The 27318-nt window shown below is 46.6% G+C and overlaps 2 protein-coding genes across 4 annotated transcripts in view; one reads left to right on the top strand and one right to left on the bottom strand.

The window, feature by feature from the left end:
* Positions 1–2585, bottom strand: part of ptgr2 (prostaglandin reductase 2) — a 6707-nt gene extending 4122 nt beyond the window's left edge. The window contains exon 1 of the mRNA XM_056425809.1: positions 2543–2585. Within this exon, the coding sequence (XP_056281784.1) occupies positions 2543–2570 (28 nt within the window). The 5' untranslated portion in view covers positions 2571–2585. The remainder of the gene's footprint in view (positions 1–2542) is intronic.
* mideasb (mitotic deacetylase associated SANT domain protein b) lies at positions 30–27318 on the top strand. 3 transcript variants are annotated; one of them, XM_056425801.1, is made up of 13 exons: positions 30–120; positions 4611–6321; positions 7975–8253; positions 8840–9221; positions 9416–9482; positions 12039–12181; positions 12754–12857; positions 17226–17301; positions 19176–19264; positions 21112–21255; positions 22341–22493; positions 23578–23804; positions 24705–27318. In XM_056425801.1, the coding sequence occupies exons 2-13, from the start codon at positions 4843–4845 to the stop codon at positions 24985–24987; spliced, it is 3426 nt and encodes a 1141-aa protein (XP_056281776.1). In that variant the 5' UTR covers positions 30–120; positions 4611–4842; the 3' UTR covers positions 24988–27318. The 3 variants fall into 3 exon arrangements, with proteins under 3 accessions (XP_056281776.1, XP_056281774.1, XP_056281775.1); XM_056425799.1 differs by having other exon boundaries at positions 22338–22493; XM_056425800.1 differs by lacking the exon at positions 30–120 and adding an exon at positions 2593–2692 and having other exon boundaries at positions 22338–22493.

Below are 27318 nucleotides of genomic sequence, written 5' to 3'. Positions count from 1 at the left end.
GAGGAATCTTTCAAAGAAAAAAGTTTAGTGGGAGTTTTGTTTGTAAAACTGTAGTTGCAACACGACATCGTCAACGCAGGGGAATGAAGCCGTGTGCGCCATGGAGGGACCGAGCTTCACGTAAGTACACTTACCCCGTCGGGGCTCGTGGACTTGTGTCCACTTGACGCCAACCGCCGGCTCTTACTTTATGATTTGGCTTATTGGCGTCAGGTCGTAACCCCTCCCCCCTCCCCAGACGTGTCATGATTCCACGTGTGTCATTGTGTTAAGTTATTCCTGTTATATTTGTTGTGCAGACAAACCTGCGTGGTCAATACGATCAGCTGCATATCTAATGACGTGTATGACTCGAATGACAGCTCTAAAAATAGAACTTTAATTACCTCAGATTTGTCTAAAAATAGCCACCTGTTGTTGTGCACTCAATCCACGATTACAGGTGCTGCACTATCACATAAATACAATGAAAACATCATATAAATGGCTTGTTTTTGTTCAGAGCAACACTGGAAAAAACTCAAACACATTCTCTTCACAATTAAATAAAACAGAGAATTGTCGTCAATAGTCTATAATAAATAATCCAATCGGTCGCCACTCATCTGTCAATAACCCTTCTAGAACTACTGGTATCAGCTTCAAATAAACATACTTGTGCAGCCTAGAGAAGAGGCTGTTTCTCACACACACACACACATACACTCACTCTAACACACACACACTATCACACTCACACTCCAATTCCCAGTGCAGTGTCATCGGTGGCAGACATGTCAGTCTGACTCGACTTCTTGTCATCGACATTGGTGAATGTTTTCAGGCCTCGCACATTATTTTAAGGACCAGAGAGGAGAGAGAGATAAAGAGAGTCAGACTGCACTGCAGAGCCAGCGACATCTTCCCCAGGATAATAGATCTTTTTCTGTGCATTGTCATGGTAGGAAAGGCACAAGTGTCACCGACAACAATAACAATGGGTTTGTTTATATTCAGTGAAACGGCTAAATCAAACTCGACCCCCCGATTGCTTTATTATTATTATTTACGTCTTGTCTGCTGTGAAAAAAGACCAACGCAATAGTCTGCCATTCATTCACCGCTTGTATTTGTTTGACATTACGTCACAGAGTCGTCACCTTGCAACATTTGGGCCTGCAGGATTCACTCTGTATGATTTCAGCCTAAAACTCTCTCAAACTCAAGTTTGGGCTGTGTTTAACTGTAATAAGTGACACATTTTGGGTTTATTCAACTATATCTTTTATTTTGATAATCAATTCAAACCTTTTTTTTTATGCAAAGATGGCAGACAGTATCTGGGTCAATGGGAGGATGTGTTTATCTCAGTTTAAATGTCTTTCTAAGACCAGAGTGGTATGAATTGACGAAGGCCTTTTCTATCATTATTATCATTATTTCTCATTATTTATTATTATTATTTGGAAATCTGAAAATACCACCACCAAACATGAAACAACAACAACAACGTGTTCTGATTGTATTCTTTCTTTCCTCTCGCGGGGCGGTTCCGTAGAGCTTCTTCTTGCTGTCACGCGCAAATACCTGCGCGTGCTTTTCAAGAGGAATTCCGTGAGTGATGTCAAACAGTGGCGTCCCTAGGCCCGGATGTTTTTTCATTAGCCCCGAATGTTTTCAACCAAAAAAAAAATTTGGTACACAAGTGGTTAACACCTCCAGGTCGCACGTGACGTCATTCACCCAAAACAGCGGAGTCAGACTGGCAGCAGGCGCACGTAACAGCAAGCTTCTGTCTGAGAGTGTTTCTATGTCTACACATTTCGCTGCTTCACTCCTCTGGGCTAAGCCCAGCGCCGCCGCTCCCATAACGCGCATCGCTCTGCCGTGATACGCGCCGACACATCCGCGCACACAGGTGAACACACTCTCACTCGAAAAACTCACTAGCACCCCCCCCCCCCCCCGTCCCCGTCCCCGTCGACAACGCTCGCACTGGCTAAGCCCCGGATGTATCCAAATCCTAGAGACGCGCCTGATGTCAAAGTGTGTGACTTTGACTGAAAAAGGGGACGCGCAGAAGGAACGTATCCTCCCGGGGGGAAGAGTGCGTCCTTCCCCCTTAAATCCCCGCGGTGTGTTGGAATTTCCCGCATGCACTGAGAGGGGGATCTTGCCCCGTAAATTACAGCACGTTGCGTGTCAGAGGAAAGCCTTTTATGGGCATGGAAGTGGGTGTGGCCATCGAGCTGGTGTCTGTTGAGGGGGGGGGGCGGATCACAAGACAAGCAGAGACACACACACACAGAGAAGTTGATGCACAGCAAAAAGGCCGCATTGCCAGTGTGAGTTTGTGTGTGTAATCCCAATGCAAGAATGTGCAACAGACAGCGCCGGCATTGCGCCCACGTTTCCGCACATTAAGCGCTCCGTTTCCGACCCGGGGGAAGGACTCAGCTGTACTCGCTCGCTCCCCCCCCCCTCCCCTCTCTCTCGCTGTTCCTCCTCACTTTCTCGAGCGAGGAGGGAGGGCAGAGAAAAAAGAAGAGTAGAAGAAAAGTACCCGCGAGTGAGGTCAGCAGCCGTAGCATGAGTCAACCTCGGGGATGCGTGCAGTCATCGTCGCGTGTCTGTAGCGCGCGAGCCGCCGCCGCCACTGTGCGATCCCGCGGGCTGAGCTGCCGCTCGTGTAGCCGCTCTGGTGACAAACACTGTGAGTATCCGGACGGTGTCGGGTGACCGGCGTGGCTGCTGCTGCTGTTGTTGTTATTGTTGTTGTTGACTGTCGAATTATTGTTGCAACCAACTTTTGTTTACCTCGCGCGTCTGAAGGATGTGTTTTTCTCTCGGTGTCGCAACAGGCGCTGATCGACTGCACAGAAACATGTGACGCGTTTAAACCCCCCTCCTCCTCCACCATGTTGACAAGTTGAATCGATGTGCGTTGCATTGGTTTCGTGCGCGCGATGCCGTGCACGCGGCCACCACCGCGCACATGCTGCGTTGGCTGGCAGCTCGTTGCGACGGGACACGGCATCAGTGACTGGCTAATCTGTAGTCTGCAACAAAGGGTTTCTAGTAGATAGCGCTGATCTGGCTGCCCACAGACAGTGGTGTGTGTGTAGGGGGGGAAGAGTCCTCTAGGACTCAGCATATTCTTCCCATATGTGTCTGTACCGGTCGTGTCTTGCACGGTGGTTTAAAATTAGGAAACGGTGATGGACGAGGGCGGCTAATGGTGCCTCCCGGTGCGTTCAGGAGCCAATCGAACGTGTTGCTTTGCATATCGGTGCTGAACCCCAGGGCTCGTGTAAGGTTGCACTTGCGATGCGTCACGATGATGATGATGATCCCTCACCTCGGATGGAGTCCGTGTTCAATGCACAGAGAGGCAATGCGCAGCGCGGTCGCCCTGTTTGTTTGTTTGTTGTTGTTTGTCTGTGCGTCTTTCTGCAAGGAGACCGTGTGTGCTTTATTTCTGTGCACCTTTTTCATGCACGACGTCGCATGCGTTTTTGACAACATGGCTATCGGCATGCAACTCCGCGTGGCATCGCTGGTGCACGCGCACACACACACACACACACACACACACAGTTGCACAGCACGCTCCTCCAGCCTCCTGAGCCAGTGCAGGAACTGAACAGCTGCAGCGTCTATTTTCGGAAGCCTGTATTTTACTAGGCCACCAGAGTAAAGGGTGACAATTATCATGCACTTCCTTGTTTGCCAGAGATGTCCACGTTGTAGATATGGAGTGTTCATTTCTGTAAACGGCATGACATGGTTGTTTTGTTGTTGTTGTTGTTGTTGTAGCATGTGTCCTGCAAATGATGCTGATTTGTTTACATTTTCTTATAATAATAATAATAAATAGAATAGTACACAGACTAGGCGGTGATTGCATTTGGGATCTGTGCACTTGTTGGATTTTGGCAACCTGCTCCAAAACCACCATGGTTTTGACGATAATAATAGTCTTGACGATCGCCACGGGTTACCATGGCGATCGTCAAGAAGCGAGCTATCAAAGCCCGCAAGGCCATTTTGACTTTTTATTTATCTTTCTCCCTCTCGTGGTTTCATCCTGAGTCACGGCTTGCTCACTTTCAGTCGCCTTCCCTTTTTTCCTCTGAGTCTGCAGCCGCGGTGCAAAGGGCACACCGCTTTCCCCCCTTTTTGCTTCTCCTCCTCTGATGAGTCACACGCTTGTTTTTATCACGTTCAACCCGCTCGTCTCTCCTGTAGGTCGGCCGGCGGGGAAAGAGAGCTTAAATTACAGGTCAGCCGAGCCGGCCTTCAGCAGTCGTAGTGTCAGTGAATGTGTGTCATCCAATCTGTCATATTTCCCCCGGAACTATTTGATTGTGCGATCTCCACCTTCCTGTAGTGCATGTGCAGGTCCGGTGTACGCGTTAGCACGAATGCTTGTTTCCTCGTCACATGAGCTCAGTGAATAATGACACAGTTATACTCCCCTCCTCTGTGGTCACACACAATACCTTTTCAGCGGAGGTCTATTGTTTAAAAAGCAAACTGCAGGTTTTTTACATGACTGAGGGGGGGGTGGGGGTGATGTGAGGACCTCTTTAGTCTGGTGTTTGACCTCCTTTCTCATTTTCTCTATACAGGCCGTTGCCCATGAATGAGAGAAACAATCGGACTCCTTTCAGATCCGGCCCGCGACCTTTGAGTGGGCCACGGAGAGCTTCAGAGGGGAGGAGGAGATTATCTCACTACGGCTCACTCTGACGTCAATGTAGTTTTTTTTATTGTCGTGGATTGGTTTGTTCAAGCGATCCGGCGGAGCATCCATCGGCCGGGTTTTTTGTTTCGGGAACGTTCACCCGGCTCGGCTTCTTCATGCCCGCCATGAGCGTACCTGCACCGCAGAAGCCCAGCGCCAAACGAACCGGCAAACGCATCACGTTTTTCAGCGACCAGAGCGCAGCGATGAAGGAGACGTCGTCTCAACACCCCGAGGGGTCCTACTACGCCCCGGGCGGCCCCGCCTCGGACCCCGGACAGAGCGAGGCCGCGAGTACCGTGACCTCCAACCCGGAAGCCCCTCACATGTACATGAACTCCGTCATCTTCAGCCCAGACAAGGGCGACCAGAACCGGGGTCATTATCAGCAGACCGTGCCGATGAAGTGGGCCCACCAGGAGCCCGCTCAGCCGCCGCCGCCACCGCCACCGCCGCCGCCATCTCTGTCCCAGCAGCAGAGAGCCGCCAACTGGAATACCGCGTCGAGCTGGGGGCAGAACTTTGCCAATTACGTCGGGGGAGTCAACGCAACGGACTCGAGGACCCAGAGCGCGTACGCCAAGTCGATGCACGAGACTTCTGGCTTGCAGCCGCATCAACAGCCGCCGATCAGAGCGGCGGACAAGCAACCGTTGGGGGCGAATGCAGCGAAGGCTCGGGGACTGGAGTGGGAGCAGCAGCAGCAGCAGCAGTCGTCTCAGGCCTTTCAGGAGACCTTGAAGCCCGGGGCCCTGAACACCCAGCAGCACAGCACCTCCCACCCGGGAGGAAGCTCGGTGTTGCAGCCCTTCCAGTTGGCCTTCGGGCAGCCCAAGCAGCACCTGCCGGCTTACTACCAGGCCTTTCAAGGCAACCGGACGACCCTACCGAACCCACCCAACTACCCGACGCAGGTGAAACCCCCATCACACCAGGTGCAGCAGCAACAGCAGCAACAACAACAACAACATCACATACTCCATCAACAAATTCAGCAGCAGCACCATCAACAATTGCAGCAGCAACAGATCATTCAGCAGCAGCAGCTTCAGCAGCAGCACGAGCAGCAGCAACAAAAGATCCAGCAGCAGCTTCAGATTCAGCAGCAAATGCAACATCAGCAGTTGCAACAACAAGACCCTCACGCGCTCGACTACTACCCCGGCGCACAGAATGCACACCCGCATCCACCGCCCGTGGACTCCTCAGCCCTAGCTCCCCCGAACCTCCAGGAAGCGATCACCCAGGACATCACCCCGGATCCCCGGCAGCCTTCGGACCTGCCGCCGCCCGTCCTCCAGCCCGAGGTCCCGTCCCACCCCCGACCCCAAACCCAAGCGCAGCGTCGCAGGTCGCGCCGGCTCTCGAGGGAAGGCGGCGCGCCGTCGGACAACCCGTTCCTCGCCGTCTCCCCGGAGCAGGGTCCCCCGGCGCCGGGACAGGGCTCCCAGAACGGGGCCCGGGACGCTCAGGCCGCGCCGACGGCCGTCATCCAGAGCACGCGGCGGAAACGCAGGGTGTCCCAGGAGGTCAACCTGGAGACTCTCGCTCAAAAGGCCTCGGAAATGGAGTCTCTTCCGCCGCATGTAGTGAAGGTATGTCCTCCGGTTCAGTGTCCCAGAACCATTCTCTCTCTCTCTTTTGTTCCTGTTCCGTCTTGTTTTCTTTGTGCCGCCCACGTGTTGCTCAGCTGTTTTCTCTCGAGCGAGATAACCTTCCACACAACAGGACTGAGTGTTCTGAATCCCTAGGATTGGGTATTATCAGTTCATATCTCAACTCAAGCCGTAAACCTTAATTTTGATCATCTAAAAAAAAAAAAAAAGTGTTATCCGAGGGTATAATAATTGCGGTGGGACCGCTGCTCCCCGAAGGAGAGCGGCAAACTGGAACAAACTGCCACGGCAAACTGTGCCACAATCTCTCAGTGTTGTTTTGTGATTCACGTGTGTCGCTGGAAGAGAAGCCGAAATGTGATCTCGCGCCCCGCGGAGAGTTTCCGCCGTGGAAAACGGTCGGCCCGCTGATCCGGTCGCAAGGTAAACACGTGCTTCACAGATCCGCTCTCACGAGAAGGAACCGGAGAGAGCCGACCTGGCGAAATACGTCGGCTAGGACGCGTGTCTGCGGTGAGGGCGTCTTCGGGTTGCGCAACACTCACTCTCTGAGTCAGTGTGTCTATGGTTCGGCGTGCCGAGGCCCCCCGGATCCGCCTCGCGGGGTTAGCGGATCACACACACACACACACACACACACTGTGTTTGGTTACATGCCTGCACACCTCCCCCCATTCCATCAAAGGAGAGAAACTCCAGCCTGGCCTCGGCCGACACCCTCCCCCTCCCCCCCCTCCTCCTACACAGGGAGGGGTTGCCCTGCCTGCAGTGCTCAGCAGAATCTCTCTCTCTCTCTCTCTCTCTCTCTTGTGAGCTGAGATCCAGCGTGGCCGCCCGCCTCCCTGCCCATGGAGGAGGAGGAGGTGCATCGTGCAGCGGCAGAATGCATCTGTCTTCAATGAGGAGGCGGTGGTGATTCAGGCGGCTTTTTTTTGGAAGTTGCCCCAAAAGGCAATCCCGCTCATTAGAGTTTCCTCAAAAGGAAAGAGGAAATAAAAACTAAAAATGCAGAGAATGCTTTTTGGGCACGGTTCCTTTAGGACACGTAACTCGAGGTCTGTGACCCGAGTGCCGCGCCTCACGGCACCGTGCCGAGGGCACGAGGACAAGAGGCTTGTTCGATAAGACTCGACTCATTGTTTATATGTTCAGAGTTCACTGTTTGTTTTGGGATTTTGTCAATTAGGAACACACCTTGTTTCATGCTTTATTGACTTTGTTAACACTCCATTTTTAGTATTGAGGTAAGGAACAAGGTTTTATTTTAAGGCTCCCCCATTTACTCTCTGGATTATAATTTGGCAGAATTAAGAGATATCTACCCATAAAGGGACCTTTTTAGTTGAGATACATTGTGGAAAGCAAAGCTACAATAACTGGAGTTGTTCCAAGGTTGGGATCTTTTGTTTGCACCTGTATTTCTCAGCTGGCACCATTTGTGGTGCTTCACCTCCAAAAGGATGTAACATAGACTTTGATTGCAGCGCTGCAACTGTCCATTATTTTTATTATCAATTAATCTGATCCGTTATTTTCTGAAAGAATTGTTTTGCCCGTTTAACGCTGAAAAAAATAAATCTATTCATTTGACGCATCGTTAACACAACCCCGCCATCTTTTTTTCTCCACCAGGAGCCCCGCAGGCCGTGGAGTCCCGCCGAAGCCGGGCGCCTGAACGCCAAGCGGCCCCGAGACGACAGCCTGCTGCCGCTCGTCATCCCCGTGTCGGTGCCGGTGCGACCGCAGGAACCCGGCTGCTCGCCGGACCACCGGGACGAGGACGCCCTGGCCTCCGACTGGCCCCCCGGGCCCTCGCAGCACCAGGACCCCGGCCGCGGCGACCACAAGCCCTCGGTCATCGTCACCCGCAGGCGCTCGCTCAGGAACCCCTTGTCGGAGAGCTCGGAGCAGGTAACGGTCACTCATTGTTTTACCAAGTTGATGTCCTTTGATGGCATCTTTTATTCTTTATGGGCAGATTTCCGTACTTTTTATTCTAAGACATTATCTGTTGAACCTTGACCAGCGAGAGGAAGGCGGTGGGCTGGTGTCGACCGTCTTCGTCGTTCAGTTTTTAGTCTTTTTCTAAAACTCCGGCATTTTAATTCCTTTACGTACGTGCCACTCGCCCCCGCCCACAGACCCCCCCCTCCCCCATCATGCTCTCTCTCTCCCCTGCCCCCATTCCAGTGCTCCACACTTTTTTCTCCCTACCCCTGTTTTATTTGCGGGGTGGAGGGGGTGGAGGGGGGGTTGATGAACTGGTTGCCCTGTCCCAGATCAAGCAGATTATCCGGGTTTAGCAGCGCAATGCTGTACATGATGCACCGTACAGGGGATGCTCGGGGGGGGGTTCTTTCTCTTTTAGGATTTATTTAAATGCACAGAAAGCCAACTGCGTTCATGCCGTTGTTAAGTATTTGTCGCCGCCATGTGTCACAATGCACTTTGATGAATCTGCCTCCCCATACAATAATGTCGTTGTCCCCCCCCCCAGAATGGACGAACCGAAGGGGAGAAGGACGACGAGGGCAAAAAGTCCAAGCGGCGTCCGCGGCCAGAGCCCCTCTTCATCCCGCCGCCCAAGCCCGGTTTCTTCGCCGCCCCGCCCGTCTACTGCAGCATGACGCCCTACCAGAGCCACCTGCGGTCGCCCGTCCGCCTCGCCGAACACCCGCTCTCGTCCTGTCTCATCCCCCCCTACACGCCGCCGCCGATCCTCAGCCCCGTCCGTGAGGGCTCCGGCCTCTACTTTTCCACTTTCCTGTCCTCCGCCGCTGCCGCGTCCGCTGCCACCGCTATCCAGGGCGTCCAGGGCCTGCAGGGCCTGCCGCCTCCTGTGACGCCCAAGTCGGCAACACGCAGCCTGTTGCGCTCCAGTAAGTCAGACCACGAGCCCCCCCCCCCCTCTTTTCCCCCGGTGACATCTCCACTGTGGGAATTCAAATATTCAAAGTATTTACTGTAGAAATATTATAATACATGTACTAGATATTCTAGTTTGATGAGCTCTGGGCTCTTTATATATATATATCTGATATAATGTCACTGAGTTTGATTTTGTGTCTTTTAGACAGCTGTGACATCACACCGCCAGTTCTGTCTGCTATGAGCGAGGCCACTCCGGTCAGCATAGAGCCGTGAGTATTTCCCTCTCGGCATCCTCAAAATATCTTCTTTTGTCGGGGGGGAAAAGGAAAAAGGTTTTGGGCGGGGGGCTCAAAGCATGCATTATTACCAAAGCCAAAGAGGAGTAGCTCCGCAATCAATTATTCAAACATAACACCGGGGCTGAATCGTGAAATGTCTCACAGGAGAACACGGACCTCTTGACATACTGAAGCCGTCTTCTGCCCCGTCACCCACCGCTCCGGCACTCGCCCTTTGTCCTCACAGCGCCCTCTGACCTCACCACTCTGACCTCACCGCTCTGACCTCAACACACGCTCTGATGACCCTCTCCATAGAAGTGCATCCGGTCATAAGAACTGCTCCATGTTCGCTGTCGGATGGAAAAAAAAGCCGAAAACTCGAAGGCTAATGTCAGTGAGAGCATCAGAGTACACACTAAACAGGTTTTGGTTATAATATATACGACACATTGCCTCATGATTCTTAATTTAAACCATCTGATTCCAGCTCGCTGAGGAGGAAATACTAAATCGTTCACACAAGAGTTCTGAATCATCCCGATGAACGAATCCTTGGTTCACGTTTAGATTCTGGAGGCGACCGGATAGGATTTTGGTTTCCGTGTAGTCAGAGTTGTACCGAGCAGGCTTCGGTTACTCTGCAGGCACGAGGTCTGTGTGCGGAGGACAAAGGAGGAAGAGGAAGAGGCCGTTGGCCAAAATACAAACTCGGTACCCACCGGTCATTTGGCTCCTTGGGGAAACAACCCAGACGTACCCGTCGTCTCCCGAGTTGCTCATCTGGAAGAGGAAAAGGAGTTCACGGCCCTCTGGTACATCTGCTCGTTGCACCACAACCCCAGAGAAAAATGTGGTTTGATTGAATGAAAATCTTGCGGGTTATAACTCGCAGGGGTATCAAGCGGTGCACGTGAACGACTTGAACCGAACGAGAGCCGCAGCGCCGCCTGGCCCTCAGCCAAGTTCCCCCCCGAAACGTCAACACGGCCGCTGATAACTTGGATGTTTATGGAAGCAGTGGAGAAAGTGGACACGGGGCCTCCATTTAGTTTGACTTCTCCGTTGTTGTTGTTTCTTTTTGCAACTGCAGCAACAGCGAGGAGCATTTTTTATTTTTTTATGGCGGTTGCATTGTGCAAGCTGCCCCCCCCCCCACGACTGGTGCCCGGTTAGTCAGGGACGAGCCAGCCAGGCTTCCCATAAATCAAGCTTTCAGCCGGTCGTGCTGCACTCCCAAACACACGAGAGCCCTCGCAGTCCAACTTTGGAGGCTGCCAGAACACACACACACACACACAGTCAGCTGGAAATACTGCAGGCCTACTGGAAATGCAGGGGTGGGAGGGGGCATGCTGGAACACAGTTGCCCGTGAACAGAACACAGCATGATTTTTTTTTTTTGTGTGCAACCATAACACGGAGGCGTCTGGTTTCCGTTGACATGCAGGCCCACAGAGAGGCGGGCATTCGTCGAATTTCCTTCCTACTTGAACGCGACCTCTGTCCCACAGCCGGATAAGGATCCATTTACTTTCGGTTCAGTGAATTCAAGAAAGTGAAGAAAAAAAATCAAACAATTGGAAAGGAATTAGAATTTGACCCTTTATGCTGAGAGGACAAAAGAGAGCTGTGTGACACGCAAGGAATCAACACAGTGCAGGGATTGTTCTGCTGGGAGCGGGAGAGCCTCAACTATCCTCCTGTTGCTATTTAAAGATCACAGCAGGGCGGACAGCCAAGTCATCAAATTGTGACCTAATAAAACAAGAGCTTACTGATATTGATATATGATTTCTTTAAATATATTTATACATTAAATATTCTATTTTTATATATATATAATTATTAAATATTATATTTTATATATATATTTAAATATTATATATAAATATAATATGTAATATTTAAATATATATATATAAAAGTTAAAAAAAAAAAAAAAAAAAACAATTCATTACAATTCAAAATCAACTGAAATATTGCAACATCTCTTTTCTTTTTATTATTTATATTTTTATTTTGGCTTAAACTTTAAGAAAACTCTAAAAAAAAAATAATATAAATTTTAATATTAATTAAAAAAAAAAAAAAATAACAGCTGGTTTTTTGTGTGTCAGTGAAGCCCTTGCAAACCCTTGCAGGTGTAGTTAATTAGAATTGTCAGTGATTTGTTTAATACCCTACCCTACTACTTTTCTTTTTTTGATATTTTAATAGATAGAGATTTTGAGTTTTCTTTTTTAAGCTGCCATAATCATATTAAAAGAATAAATAAAAGGTTTGCAATATTTCAGTTGATTTGTAATGAATCCAGAAATGATGACATTTTTGTTTTTTTAATTGCATTACAGAAAATAAAGAACTTCATCACAATATTCTAATTTTCTGAGACAGTCCTGTATATAATATTAAATATTTAAATATATATATTTTATATAGACATATTTCAATATCAGTAAGCTCTTGTTGTATAAGGCACTTGCTGAATTTTTAAGTAGAACCAAATTTAGAGCCGCGCCGCTGACGTTGACGTCCTGTTCCCAGACGGATAAATATTGGGTCGCGGTACCAGGCGGAGGTGCCGGAGCTGAGGCAGCGGGCCGCCGTGGAGCTGGATCCCCATCGGGCGGCACTGGTCTGGGCTCCACTGAGCGGGCTGGAGGACAAAGCCGACTTCCAACAGAGAGGTACCGAACACGCATGACCTTTTAAACTGAAAGTATAAATACTGACAGACAGTCTGTGGTCTGCAGGATGTGATGGTTATTCACCGTGAGGTTCCTAGAATGTTCTTTTATCATCCTTTTGTTTATAAACCAGGGTGATTTTAGATAAGATGCATCAGTGAGGAGAAAATAAACTTAACTGTCACTGCGGGGGAAGTTTTTTGTTTTGGGTTCGTAATATTGCATTTGACGTTCATTCTCCCCCTTTTACTGAGCATATCATGTTGTCCCTGAACGTCTCTGGCGCGGTGCTGGTTTTCTGCCCCAATGGATGGGCTTAGATCACCCAGTTGTTGGATTACCTCCTACTTATGTCTAAATGTATGTGCTTATGTGTTTTTTCCTGCCCTCTCTCGGGGCATAGTCGGGGTTGGTGTTTTCTCTTCTTCTTCCCTCATGTTATGCTGTAATCTTTCATCCACCCTTTCTTGTAATTTCGATGCTTTTGTACCTGTACTCTGGCAAACGACAAATAAATATATCAATCAATCAATCAATCAATCAATCTTTCTGTGCTCACCACCTGGTCTCAGTGGAAGACCTCATGCACCTGGCCTGCTCCAGTGTCCTGCGCGGAGGAGGCACCAACCAGGAGCTGGCCCACCACTGTCTGTACGAGTGCAGAGGGGAGATCATGGTGAGCACAACGGAGAGATTCATATGGGGGGGGGTACCACGATTCAAGAGAACCGCCAACCCGTCTTCCCCCGAAGGATTGCCTTGAAAGTGCATAAAGCTAAATTCCTGTAAATTAATTTTTAAAGATTTTGAGACGTCTACTATTTGGAAAGACGTGTTTAAAGGAGCTGCACGAAGGATGGAAGCTCAGACATGATTGAATGGATTCTGTAAGAGATAAGCCTCTTTTTTTTTGCTCTTCTTGCTGGTTTGACGTGAAGCAGGACTTTAAAAGTTGATGTCGGGCCTTGTTTTGGATGCTGTCAATCAAATCTGATGAAATCTAAATAGAAAATTGCTGAATGGTAAAATTCTGAATGCATACATATGGGTTGTACAGCCATTCATCCTTCATGTTATTCAATTTATTTTATATAAATGTATAACGTTATATCTTTTTAAGGTTTTTAAGTTAAAAGGGGATTTCTAGATAATATTGCGTGCATAAATCATTTAAAATGGTGTTCCCATCTTTAATGACAAGAAATGTGAAGCCTTGTGAACATAGTTATATTCCTTATTTGTTATTTCCATGGTCGCCTTATTAGAATTGAAGACAGGAACAAATTACGTTAATTCACCAGATCGTTTATATGCACTTTGGTAACCGGGTTTTTTCTAACCAGATTTCTTCATGTTTCATATCGTCGTACGAAGGAGAAGCTTGACTTCCTTAATCAGGGGTTTGGGATTCATAAAACCTCTTAACTCTTCTTTTTCTTTTTGTACACATGCAAATGCTATTAAAAAAAAAGGTTGTTATTCATAGCGGTGCGTCCTTATCCATAATGATTAAATCCAGAAGTCCAACCCGGAGTCAAAGTGAAGCTTCATATCTCACATTGATTACATCCAGCAGCAGGTTTAAAGTAATCTGGTTGTTGCCGTGTGCGTCCTCTCCACTTCCTGCTGTAACTCGATATCTTCCCCTCGCCAGGTGTCTGTAAATGTGGCCATTTGAACGTCTGCGCTCTCGATGTTTACTGAACGGAAGCGAGCGATCTGCAGACTCTCGTTGTGCTTTGTGTACTGAAACCAGTGTGGTGGCCTGAGGTGACTGAGAGGCACACACACACACACACATTACATTCGCCCTTTTAAAGGATTTGTCAAGTTTTTCAAGCAAAAAAGCGTTCTACTTCCTGCTTCTCGTTGTTTTGTGATAATAAACTGAGTATTTGGGTACGCGGCTGATTGTCAGACAAAACAAGACCTTGGAAGATGCTTTGGGAAGCTGTGACACTGTCGTGTTGTAGCTCCTGAGGTGGAATGTACAGTGTATTGCCTTTTAATTAATTCATATAATTATTAGTGCTGTGAAAAATAACGCGTTAACTCAGTTAATTCAATTACAGGTTTAACTAGTTTTTTTTTTTAAACGCATTTAACGCATGCGCAGAATAAGCTTCCAATCCGTCTGTTGTTGGTCGTCGGGACGAAAAAAAAGTAACTTGCAAAATGAGCTTCCAATACACCACTTCAATCTGAACGATGTCCGCTCTCATGCAGACGGTCTGTTCATCGGTAATGATCCTTCCGCAGGTTCACCTCCGGAAACCTTGTTACGACTTTTACTTCCTGTAGATCAGGGTCTCAACACGTCGATCGCGACCTGCCAGTCGATCGCGGCGTAGTGTTGGTAGATCGCATGACATTAAAAAGATTGGCCCGCCCCCTGACATGTTCTCTATGGCACGTCTTTGTTCTTTTATTAAACTAAACGTCTGTTGTTGATCGTATCTCCACAGCAGCATGTCATCTCTGTCTCTACGCGTTGCGTTAACACTTATCGATCTCCGTCTGGCGCGCCACAGAGCTCCGTGCGCGCGCATCGGGACCGAGCAAAAAAAAAAGTCACTTGTCAATCTGTCCACCTGTCCGTGTCGATGAGGTTTCAGCTTTGCAGCGGTGTCCCCGCCGTCCCTTTCATCACGGCCCAGTTCATGAAGAAAACCCACACAGTCAGTTTGCCTCAGCAGCTGCTAGAGGAAGACTAGAGGCCTTTAGATTGTGTCATGGTGGAGTTAATGGTTGACAAACAAGAGAAAAATGTTCTGTTTAACCCTCCTGTTACCTTTACATTTACTAACATATTTTACCCTCGGGGTCAATTTGACCCCAGCAATTAAAACCTCCAGAAAATTATTAGAATTAATATTGCTTCCCAAGTTTAAGTGTGAGGTACTTTATGTTTGTTTGTTGACTACCTAAATAGCCCTTTAAATAAATAAAAAAGTTGATATTTCTTATATGTTTGACAGTGAAAAACAGCCTGGGGTCAAATTGACCCCAAAGAACACCGACATTGTACATTGAATGGGGTCAAATTGACCCGAAAGGTAACAGGAGGGTTAAACATTATCTTTAGGATGAAGATGTGTTAATGTTCCATATGGAAGAAAACTGCTAAATAACTGCTGAGTTGCAGCACCATTGTATAGAAGAATGTATAAATGTATATATCCGTCTTTTGTCATAAATCTCTATGTTCTCACAAAATATACAGAGAATATCGGTAATATGTGATTAATCATGATTAATCCACAAAAACCTGTGATTAACCCGATTAAAATTTTTAATCGTTTCACAGCCCTAATAATTATACTATATAAAAAATACACATATTTTTTGCTGCACTCGTGGTGTGATTTGGCTCCGCCTTCACTCGCGTTGTGTTTTGGCTCCGCCTTCACTCGTGTTGTGATTTGGCTCCGCCTTCACTCGTGTTGTGATTTGGCTCCGCTTTCACTCGTGGTGTTATTGGCCCCGCCTCCACCCGTTGTGTGATAGGCTCTGTCGGTCCATGTTTTTTTTCATCCGGCCGAGTGACCTCTGCATGAAACGTCTATTTAAAGCCCGTTGCCATGCCGATGCGAAACACAACGTACGATTGGAGGACACGCCGCGTCCCGTGGTGTTTGTGTGGCCATGAGGCCAAACGGCACCGTGGGAACGTCATGCGGCGGCATCTCGAGTGGCTCCTTCCTGGTCACCCCAGGATTAGTGTTTTTATTTAAGAGAAGCAGAGGGACGCTGGGATAATAAATAAAAGGAAACATTAAAGCTTAGCTTTCCAGAGTAGCCCTGCTGCTTGTGACACAGTTAATTTGACTCATTTAAATAATTATAGTGATAATAAATAAGGCTGCGACTATTAATTATTACAATAACAAACTGTGGCGCAATTTCCCACGAGACCCAGGAGATCAACATATCCTGTTTTAATTTATTTTAATGTCAAGGCAAAAGTGGAGAATTCTCACACTTGCTTTCATAAAATAACAAATGGCTTAATATATTTCCTGTCGACAATAATAATGATACAATTTATTAATGGATCACTTTTCTAAATAAAGCTTCCGAAGGGTTTTACCTCCATAAAGGCAAATATCAAAGTGGAGCAATGTCGGAACGCAAGCTTTTCTTTTACACGTGCAAAAAAAAACATGTTTGGAGACCGATGTCCTGAATATAAGGTTTAAAAAAGTCACATTTTCAACCCACTTATTGTCTCGTGTGAAGAAGTTTTATACCGATAAAACGACAGTGTATTCTCCTCTGATGAACTCAGGCTCTCCGTAATGTCTGCGTTGCCAGCTTGTTCACAGCGACTTGGGACGTAGATCTATTTATTTATTTATTTAGTATTCATTTATTCGCACAGTAAAAGAAAAACAGTACAAAAGTAATATTATTAAAAGACACAGAAATGAGTGCAGGTGAGAAAAGAAACCCAAAGGGCTTATGCAAGGTTCTCGACTAAAGTAATAAACAAGTATAAAGTTCAACGGGGTAAATCAAACACAAGATAAACAAGTACCTCGTCCTATGGTCCTGTGTAATCTATCCATCAACATATACATTTATAATAATACATGTCATCAACTAACACAAAACACGATGTACATGATGGCTCTTGAGCAAATGGAGTTCCCGAATCAATACTTCCGTTATTGAAGACGTACAAGCCGGAGTTGACTCGCGCAGTAACAGCAGAGAGCGTTGTGCTGCTGCAGGGGAGCTCAGAGCAACACTGGTCCAGCGTCGTCAAGGAAACCACTAGTGTGTGTGTGTGTGGGGTGGGGGGGGGGGGCGTGTCGATGCGCCCACTCTCTCAGCAGTCCGGCTCAAACTGCAAAACTGCCGTCTTTCAACATTCCTGCACCGTCCAGACTTTTTATTTGTACTTTTTCGAGTGTAATCACGATGTGACGCATTCGGACATCCGAGAGCGATGCTCAACTCTCTTCCCCCCCCCCCCCCACCCTCCCTGGTTACCTGAAAGCCACGGGTGTCCTGCTTTATTAAAGTGTTGTTTGCTCCTCAGGCCGCTCTCTCCCTCCTGATGCTGAGGAATCCACTGTTCCCCAAGTCTCACAGTCTGACAGGCTACCACTACTCAGGTAAGTAATCCACCAGTGGAATGACATCACCTGTAATCATAAACGGATGGGATTTTACTTTGGGATGAGACAATTGACCCAAAAAGTTTACTTTCTGTAACTTTTCAGGACCAGATTCTCATCTTATGTGATGATTTATTTTATTTTTAGGCTGTCAAGCGGGCACAAAAAAAAGACACCGATCAATTTTCTTTTCTTTTCTCAACCAAACAATGAATTGATTAATCAATTATCGGTATTGCCAATAACCCTGATGTATACTATTTTTCTTAACCTACACAAATATGATAATTTCATGTACATGATCAAGCGCCTCTGGAATCACGCTTCTGTACAGTTGTGGTTGCTCTCTCCACATCCCGACACTCTGAGGGTCATCAAGTTGACAAAAAGGAGTCAAAACACACAATGAACAAAGAGATGAAAGATTAATTATTAACAAAAATGTGATTGGTTATTCTGATTAATTTCAAGTTCCCATAATATGGTACGGCCACAATAATCGCGTCGTGAATATTGTATTGTGTATTTTTAGTCATTGCAATACAATACATTATTATTCTATATAATATACAGAACAGAAAGACTGAAAAAGTATAGGTAGAAGCAAAAAATGCTTATACAGGACTGTCTCAGAAAATTAGAATATTGTGATGAAGTTCTTTATTTTCTGTAATGCAATTCAAAAAACAAAAATGTCATGCATTCTGGATTCATTACAAATCAACTGAAATATTGCAAGCCTTTTATTCTTTTAATATTGCTGATTATGGCTTACAGCTTAAGAAAACTCAAATATCCTATCTCTAAATATTAGAATATCATGAAAAAGTATACTAGTAGGGTATTAAACAAATCACTTGAATTGTCTAATTAACTCGAAACACCTGCAAGGGTTTCCTGAGCCTTGACAAACACTCAGCTGTTATAAATCTTTTTTTTACTTGGTCTGAGGAAATATTAAAATTTTATGAGATAGGATTTTAGAGTTTTCTTAAGCTGTAAGCCATAATCAGCAATATTAAAAGAATAAAAGGCTTGCAATATTTCAATTGATTTGTAATGAATCCAGAATGCATGACATTTTTGTTTTTTTAATTGCATTACAGAAAATAAAGAACTTTATCACAATATTCTAATTTTCTGAGACAGTCCTGTATATTCCTATCCTAAATTATTATTATCAAATAAATCAGAAGATAATTAAAAAATATCATGTGATCGCCTCAGAATCATTTAAAAATGAACATCCTCTGTAGCTGTGCATGGTGACAGTGACGAGTACATTCTCACAGAAAGTTGCCTGAACTAATACGAATATTCTGCCGTCCGGATATTTTTTGTGTGCCTTATCCGATGGACCCCACCCGGCTGGTGTTCAGACGCCCCGAAAACAAACGCACGTAATAAATTGAAAATCCAGATCTTCATCAGTTTTTGAATTCTGCCGTAACGTTTGTGTTGTGACTGAACGAGCCGGCGTCAGCAGCCGTCTTCCTCCCTGCTGTCCATCTCCCCGTGACTTTGCCTCAGAGCCATAGCAGCTGCAGCGAGTGAGGGTGTCGGGGCTGCGCTGTGCGTGTGTGTGTGTGTGGGGGGGGGGGTGAATGGAGACTTTGGAGGATTGTCAGGGTCAACGCGATGAGAGAAGGAGGGGGTTTACAGCATGTGGTTAATCCCAAGCAGAAGACAGGAGCGCCATTGTTTATCGTGTGTGTGTGTGGTTTTAAGGGTGGTGGCTGGGATTGAACTTGTCAGGGTCTCCACCCATTCTGAATACTTGACTGTTTTTAAAGGGCTGTGTCTCTCTCTCTCTCTCTCTCTCTCTCTCCCCCTCTCCCCCCTCTCTCTCTTTTTAAATGTCCCTCCCTCAGGATCAGACAGCTGGACCACGGCTGAGCGATGCCAGTTCAACAAAGGCATCACTGCACACAAGAAGGACTTCTTCCTGGTGCAGAAGCAGGTACGTCGTGGTCTCCGAACACCACGGAGAGGACAAGTAAACGCCACACGGTGACTGTGGGCCTGTTAAAAACCTTTGCCAGAAAAACAAACATTTGCACACATTGTTTTTCTCCTGACTGGGTGGGCTGAGAAGGGAAGTCCAGCCACTCGTGAACAATGTTTCCAGTCAATTATTCTTTTTCAAGACTGCGAAAAGCCATTTCTAGCTCCTTACACTCTGTGATATGCTCCCAACTTCCCATAATGGCGCACAAAATTTCAGCCAACCCAATTGTTACCAGTACCATTAAGATTTGGCTTCAATTCAGAAGACAACACGGCTTACACAGAGCCTCAATCCAAGCTCCGATATTAAATAATCACTTATTTTTTCCATCCTGCTCGGACCCCACCTTCCAAATGTGGGCTGCCAACGGGCTTGTCACAATCAACAATCTTTACAAAGATGGGGTTTTCTGACTTTTCATCCCTGTCAGCCAAGTATCACCTGCCAAACAGTCATCTTTTCCGCTTCTTCCAAATTAGGCATTTTGCTCAAAAGCAGTTCCCCCATTTCCGCAACCGCCCCCCTGAATCAGGAATTGACCAGTTTCTCACCCTTGATTGCGACCAAAAAAGGCTGGTATCTACTATCTATGGGAAACTTGCCTCCTTGGACCTAGCCTCTACTACATCTGTAAAAGAGTCTTGGGAGGTGAGCTGGGTGTAGACATATCTGACATTAAGTGGAGGGACATTCTTCATTTGGTGCAAACCTCATCTATCTGTGCTAGGCACGGTCTAATGCAGTGCAAGGTGCTACACAGGGCTCACTTTACCAATGCTAAACTAGCCAGAATATTCCCTCTTAGAGGCGATGCCTGTAACAGATGCAAGCAGTCTCCTGCCAATCACACACATATGTTTTGGTCATGCCCCAGCCTGAAGGCCTTCTGGTCTAGTATTTTCAATACCCTTGAACAGGCCCTTAACACACCCATACCCCTTAACCCTCTAACTGCCTTATTCCCCCAACACAGAACATGCCCACCACGACCCAGCGGGTCATCGCCTTCACAACCCTGCTGGCCAGGCGCGCCATTCTCCTTAAATGGAAGCACGTCTCTCCACCCACACATGACAGGTGGATACAGGACCTATTACAGTGTATTAATCTCGAAAAGATAAGATTTTCACTACAAGGATCCCTGACACTCTTCCACAAGACCTGGACTCCCTTATTACTGCTAATCAATGACCTTACGATTAACCCTGATGCTGATGAGGTGTGAATGAGATCTGGTGGGAGGGAGAGACTTTTCAATTCCCTTTTCCTTGTCTCCTTAATACACTGATCATTACTCTATTTGCTTTCTGTTTACTCTTATTGACTATTAATATGAAGAAGCACCCGTATTTTTATTTCATGTAATTTTGACCCCTTTTTATTTAATTCCCTTTCTTTTTCGCTTGTTTGATGTCTTTTTTGTTTGTTATGTTTTTTTTTTTTTTTTGTGACCATAGGGGTGAGGGTGGGGGGAGGGTGGGAGGGATGGGGTAACTATGCAATTCTCCTACAGACCATCTTTTCTACGTTGTATACCTACTGTATCGTTATTGTGATGTCTGTCAAAAATCCAATAAAAAAGATTTGATAAATGTCATTTTAGGCTTTTATTGTGAAGCTTCCCAAAACAAATCCCATGTTATTGAGTTACCTGAAGGACATTTGATATACGGAATAAGAACAGATGATGAATAATTGCTCCGTCTTCTCTCCATGAGAGCACAGGCCCTAAAATACAATGAACGTAAAGGAAAACTATATTAAAAGGGTGTGTGTGTGTGTGTGTGTGTCTCTCACAGGTGATCACTAAGTCAGTGGCGCAGTGTGTGGAGTTTTACTACACGTACAAGAAGCACGTCAAGATGGGCCGCAGCGGGATGCTGATCTACGGCGAGGTGGAGCCCCTTCAGACCAAGACCACCGAGGAGGAGACGGACCACAAGGTCAGGGACCTGCCACCGCTAGTAGATGGATGGGTGGGTGGGTAGATAGATAGATAGATAGATAGAGGGGTAGGTAGGTAGATAGATAGATAGATAGATAGAGGGGTAGGTAGGTAGGTAGATAGATAGATAGAGGGGTAGATAGATAGGTAGATAGATAGAGGGGTAGGTAGGTAGAGAGATAGATAGATAGATAGATAGATAGAGGGGTAGGTAGGTAGGTAGATAGATAGGTAGATAGATAGAGGGGTAGGTAGGTAGACAGGTAGGTAGAGAGGTAGATAGATAGACAGATAGAGGGGTAGGTAGATAGAGGGATAGGTAGATAGAGAGGTAGATAGATAGAGAGGTAGATTGAGGGTAGGTAGTTATTTTATTTATCCCCAGGGGAAAATTTGCGTTGCATGTTGACGAGGTGAGGAACGACCAATCGCAGCCGCCATTTTTCTTTTCTCTCCGCTGTAAATGTGTTGCAAAAAAAAGAAGATTAAACCGTTGCAACGTCCCCGACCTCCTCCACCTCGGATAGAAACATCCTCACTGTGGGGCGAGTTTGACGAGCCCTGATGCACGAGCTGAAACGTCATTTTAGACCCTGACAAAAAGCAGAAGACACTACTTTTTTTTAATACATGCAAAACAGACAAATATATAGAGTTTAAAATATAGATTTGAAATTACATTTCTACTGAAAACTGATGACAAGCTTCTGCTAAAAGAAAAGAGCCTCCGGAGGCCTTTTTATGTCCAGTAGACGGAGCGGAGCGACCTGACCGCGGGGGGGTCGGATCAAACCTGAAACACAGCAGAGTTTTATTTGGATGTGAAACTGAAAACCAAAGTGTCGGTTCAGAAATATCGCCGCTCCAAATATCACCGTTGACCTGCCGGACTCTGAAAACTATAACGACCACCAGATATCAACCTCAGCGTTAATTTCATCCACGGGAACATAACCGCCGCCGTCGTGTCGGCGTGAAGCTGATGTTCAGGAGACTCGATGGTTCTGCACACAGAGTTTTCTCCAGCTGCATCCAGCGGGTGTCATGTTCTCTCCTTGAGTCGTGACCCGTTTCCTCCAGCAGGGTTACCACCGGACGGAGCCGCAGAGGGAGGACGACAGCAGGAAGTGGGAAGGGTCAGCTGACGGGAAACAGGAAGTCGGCCCCGCCAGGGCGGCGGCGACGACGACGACGATGACGATGATGATGCACGCGCCGCTGCAGCCCGCTGAGAATGTGAGTGTGAGAATAAGTGGCTGAAGGTCATCGCACATGAAGAAGAGTGTCTTTGCCCTCGAGGAGGAAGAAGATGATGATGTCATTACATCACAACGTCCATGCTTTTTAATTACTTGCTTTCAGCTCTAAATTCTAAAGTTGTTTTATATATTATTTCTATCGTAGTAAATTATCCTCTTCTCGATGTTTGCTTGTTACCATAGAAATAAATACAATATATGTGCACAAGTATTAAATATTGCTGACACCTTTTAGTGTAAATATAGTAAAATAAATAAAATTAGAAAAGGTCCATTACAGTAACGTGGAGCCGGTTCAGCGCATTAAAAAAAACAAAATATAATGTTCTGAATATAATGAAACATTTTAATGATAATCTAATTAAAAAATATAAGCATGCAAAATCATAAAGTAGGTCAGCACTCCGGAGGGAATGATGTCATTGTTGTACGTGTTAGTTAATACTGTGGTGGTTATATTTTTAATTACCACACTTTCTCTTATCTCCCACAAGCCATAAAAGTACTTTGATCATCAATCTTTTATATTTTTTGTTATATTAGTTTGTTTAATGTGTAGTTTAAGACGCTTGGGGAGGCAGGAAGTCAAAGGCTAAAGAACATCCTCCGCAGGCGGCTGCTTCAAATCCTTTTGACCTTTTGAACTCCTCCTGTCTCGTCCCCCTCCTTTGGGCTGTGTTGGACTTGCTGCCCCCTGCTGGCGGTTTTCGGGGAGACGACTTGGCTGAAGTCCACCTCCCTGCATTGCTTGACTCTCGTGATGCAAAACAACGACTCCACTAAGAACTTTTATCCTTGTTAACTGCGTCGCATTCCTTGCCGTTTAGCACACGTAGCAGGTTGTTGGTTGTGTGTATTTGTGTGTGTGTGTGTGTGTGTCAACTGCCAAATGCCAAATGTGTGCATGCCATTGTAATAGTGTCCCACATAAAAAGGTGCTCATAAAGTAGCTTCAGGCTCATGATTCTCTTTGCTAATTGCTCTCGGAGACAGTTCCTTTCTTCCCTCACTTTAATTGTCTCGCTCTCTCTGTGTGTGTGTGTGTTTGTTTATGTGTGCAGACGGGGACCGTCCCGCTCATGAAAGGCCAGGAGGACATTGCGAGGGATCAGCTGCTGCTGTCCCGGGTCGTCCATCTCCCCCAGCTGCCGCCGCCGCCGCCGCCACACCCCCCCGCCTCCAAATCCCGCTACGACGGCAACGCACGCAAAACCAGCCCGGCGGCGGCGGCGGCCATCAAAGCGCCGGCTGGCCAGGAGGGCGAGTTCCCCTGCAAGAAATGCGGCAGGTCAGCACTGCGACAAACGTCCCCACGGGCCTCTCTGCTGTTGCGTTGGAGACGTCGGCGCGGCGGTGTTTACTTATGCAGAGCGGCCGTTACATAAGTGTGTCTCCCCCCCCCCCCCCCGCACATGAACTACGACATGCTCTGCACCTGCTGTCGGTCCCGCGCTGCGCGTACGAAGCGTCTCGCGGTGTTATTTCTTGTTTTTTTACAGAATCAAATCGTCCCGTCACACTTAAATTAAAAGACAGCGAGTCCTCTGGCAACAGCCGGGGGGGGGGGGCTGTTTATAGCGCCGCTGTGTCCTAGCAACAGAGACACAAAGTCGACGCCGCTCTGCCCGGTGACCTGACGAGAGCCCCCCCCCCCCCCTCTCCTCATTACAGACGATCCACCACTTCTTCACCAGTCTCGATACCGTATGTCTCACGAGTCACGTGGTGTTGCGTTATCGCTCGGCCTTTATTTCCAGACACACACACAGACTGACCTTTGACCTTTGACGTCTTTATGAAGACGGACCCAGAGATTCTAAAAAGCACCGACATAAAAGAGACGATAATAATGTGAATAAACACTTCCCAGTTAATGTGTTCCAGGCATTGATTTTGGTGCTTTCTATCCATCTTTTTGGAATAATAAAGGAGACGCCCAGACAGCACTCCTTTATTCTTTTTGTTTTTTTCGTGCCTGTGCTGATCCATTTCAGAGTCTGCGCTCCGTCGTCGACATTAAACTGATGAAAAGGGGGGTTGAGAAGTGCAGAGGAGCTTCCTCCGCGCCCACGGCGGCCATTCATTCATGATTCATCTCCCAGCGGCGCCGTGGCTCGCACGCCACGCGTTGCGCCCGGCTCCACGGGAAGGACTCTCAGGAAGCTTCTCTCCCGTCTTCTCCCCGCAGGATTTTCTCCAAGGTGAAGAGCCGCAGCGCCCACATGAAGAGCCACGCCGAGCAGGAGAAGAAGGCGGCGGCGCTGCGTCAGAAGGAGGCGGAGGAGCGAGCGATGGCGGCGGCGTTGGCGGCGGAGGAGGAGGCGGCGGCGGCGGCCCTCGCCGCGCGGCCGCCCAACGGCACGAGGCCGCTCGACGGCGACAGCACCAACGACGGCGACAGCACCAACGACGGCGACAGCTCCAACGACGACTCGTCGGGCGGGGAGGACGACGACGACGACTGGCAGTGAGAGGAAGGGCCACGCCCCCTTAAGCCACGCCCCCTCCCTCACTCCTGTGAACCGTTTGGACATTTTTTGTGAAACAAAGAGACTTCCGTTGCTTGGCACATTCAGGGACAGATTTACTCCTGTGTGTGTGTGAATGCGTTGACTGTGTGTGTGTGTGTGTGTGTGTGTGTGTGTGCGTGTGCTTTTCCAAACGCCTCCCTTTACTCTGCAAGCGTTACCTCCCTTGGTCACAGAGCTCGCTCAAATTAAAGCCATGCCGCCTCTCGGCGCTCTCCTGCTCTCTCTCTCTCTCTTTCTCTCTCTCTCTCTCTCTGCCGTTGGCTCCTCCCCTCTCGGGCTGGTGGAGCGATGGCGTGTACAAACTGTTGCCTTTTGTGTTTCGACGCTCTTCTGCATTCAAGGCTGCCAAAAGCTTTCTCAGACGCATGATGTGCACCAAATGAATCCCCCCCCCCCCCCAACACACACACACACTCTTCCTCTGTGGGTGTTGTTCCTCTGGGCTTTAGTTCTGTGAATCCCCCCTCGGCCCTCGGCACTTTTTTCTAAGTTCCCAGTTTGATCCTCACTGTTGATGCCTTTGATGTGTTGATGCTTTTTATCTTGAAATGACAATCAAATTTTACACTGTTGCTTTTTTGTTATTATTATTATTATTATTATTATAAATACATAGACCGTTAAAGGTTACTTTTATTTCCTGTGTCGCTATATAATAGTTATTGTTGTTTTTTGTGAATATTCTTGTTGATGATGATTATTATTATTAATATTATTATTATATCTTCCTGGTATTGGCTGCAATTTAATTGAGCGCTTCTCCCTACTTGTCCATATCTTTAGTTTATTTCCTTTTTTTTCTTTCTTTTTTTTCTACTTAAACAGAAAAACAAAAAAATAATGCTACTCGCTGCCTGTTTTATAACTGAGATATTTTTGGAGAGAAACCGGAAATGAAGAAAAGGAAGACGCGTATGTGCAATAGAACAATTTGACCCCCTGTTACCCCCCCCCCCCATATATATGTACTGAAAACCAGATTTTGCAGGTTTCAACAGGAGAGAAAAAATACTAAATATTTAAAAACCAGATGTCAAATGTCACTTAATTCTTAACCTAAATTAAGAGAAACCAAAGTTTTCTTTACTGTAAACCAACTCAACATCTCCAATGTTTCTACTGCAGGATTTTGAAGACAAGACATTTTTGTTAAATGCTCCTTTAGACATTTCTTTCACTTTTTCACAAACTTTAAATAAACCAGTAAATGATTTACTGTCGACAAACTCCCATTAAGAGAGAAATAATGTTTTCTTTCTGCAAACCATACTTGACTTATCATTTTGCAGGTTTTTACAGGTGACCCTGAGTGCTGTTAGGAGACATAGCTTCTTATTTATTCCCAGTTTGCTGATATTTGTTGACTCTAAATTGCAAGAAATTTGATGCCAGAACATTTTGGGGGGCGTGGACTCTCAAACTTGTTGAAACCGGCACTATGTGGGTCAGCATTTTGCTCAAGGGCAGCCTGACGAGGCACACGCACAGAAAGACACTGAGCACAGATAGTAGACTTTATTTATGTTGACGACCTGTTTTAATCCCTATGTCTCTATGTTGAGCCCCTTCTGCCACGGAGCCAGCCTCTGTTGCCGTAGCAACAAATGAGTTAATGGGTCATTTTCCTTTTTTTCTTTTTTTTTAAGGGACAAACCACAGTGGGGAAGTTGGGAGGGGAAGAAACGGCTCCGATTACTCAAGTTAAAACAGGGGTCTATGCACAGACTGTGTGTGAGTGTGTGTGCATGTGTGTGTGTGTGTGTGTGAGAGAGGTCAAAAACTGTATGCCAGTGAATTAGAGGGGGGGATAACTAGTTTTTCCAGAGTGTTCAATTTTGGTATGTTAATTTATATTTCCTTTTTATTTGGGCTTGTTCTCTCCGGGGGAGGGACGTTGTTGCCACAAACATAAAAAATAAAAAAGCTATTTATAAAAATAATTTACAAAAAAGCCCGAAGTATGGATGAAATTGAGGCTGTGGACATTAACCGCACAGCTGTAAACTTTCCCTCATTTCATCCAGTCGGCTAAGGGAATTTTAAGGGGACACAAATGTTTATTTAGCTAATAAAATTAGAAAGATATATATGAATGAAATTCTACGTTTGCATACTTTCTTATGCTATTTTCATATATGGGGTTCACACTGAGGAAAAAGGAATTTAAGTGCTTTTTACTACAGTGTAACTTATTTGTTTCGATTTGATTTTTACCACCTGTGTTTTTAGTAATGATTTACAAAGCACTGTATATTAAAGTTTTAAAATATT

The sequence above is a fragment of the Pseudoliparis swirei genome, chromosome 11, assembly GCF_029220125.1.
Source record: "Pseudoliparis swirei isolate HS2019 ecotype Mariana Trench chromosome 11, NWPU_hadal_v1, whole genome shotgun sequence".
Lineage (NCBI taxonomy): Eukaryota > Metazoa > Chordata > Actinopteri > Perciformes > Liparidae > Pseudoliparis > Pseudoliparis swirei.
Note: the sequence above shows the minus strand (reverse complement) of the source record. Positions and strands in the feature narration are given on the sequence as shown.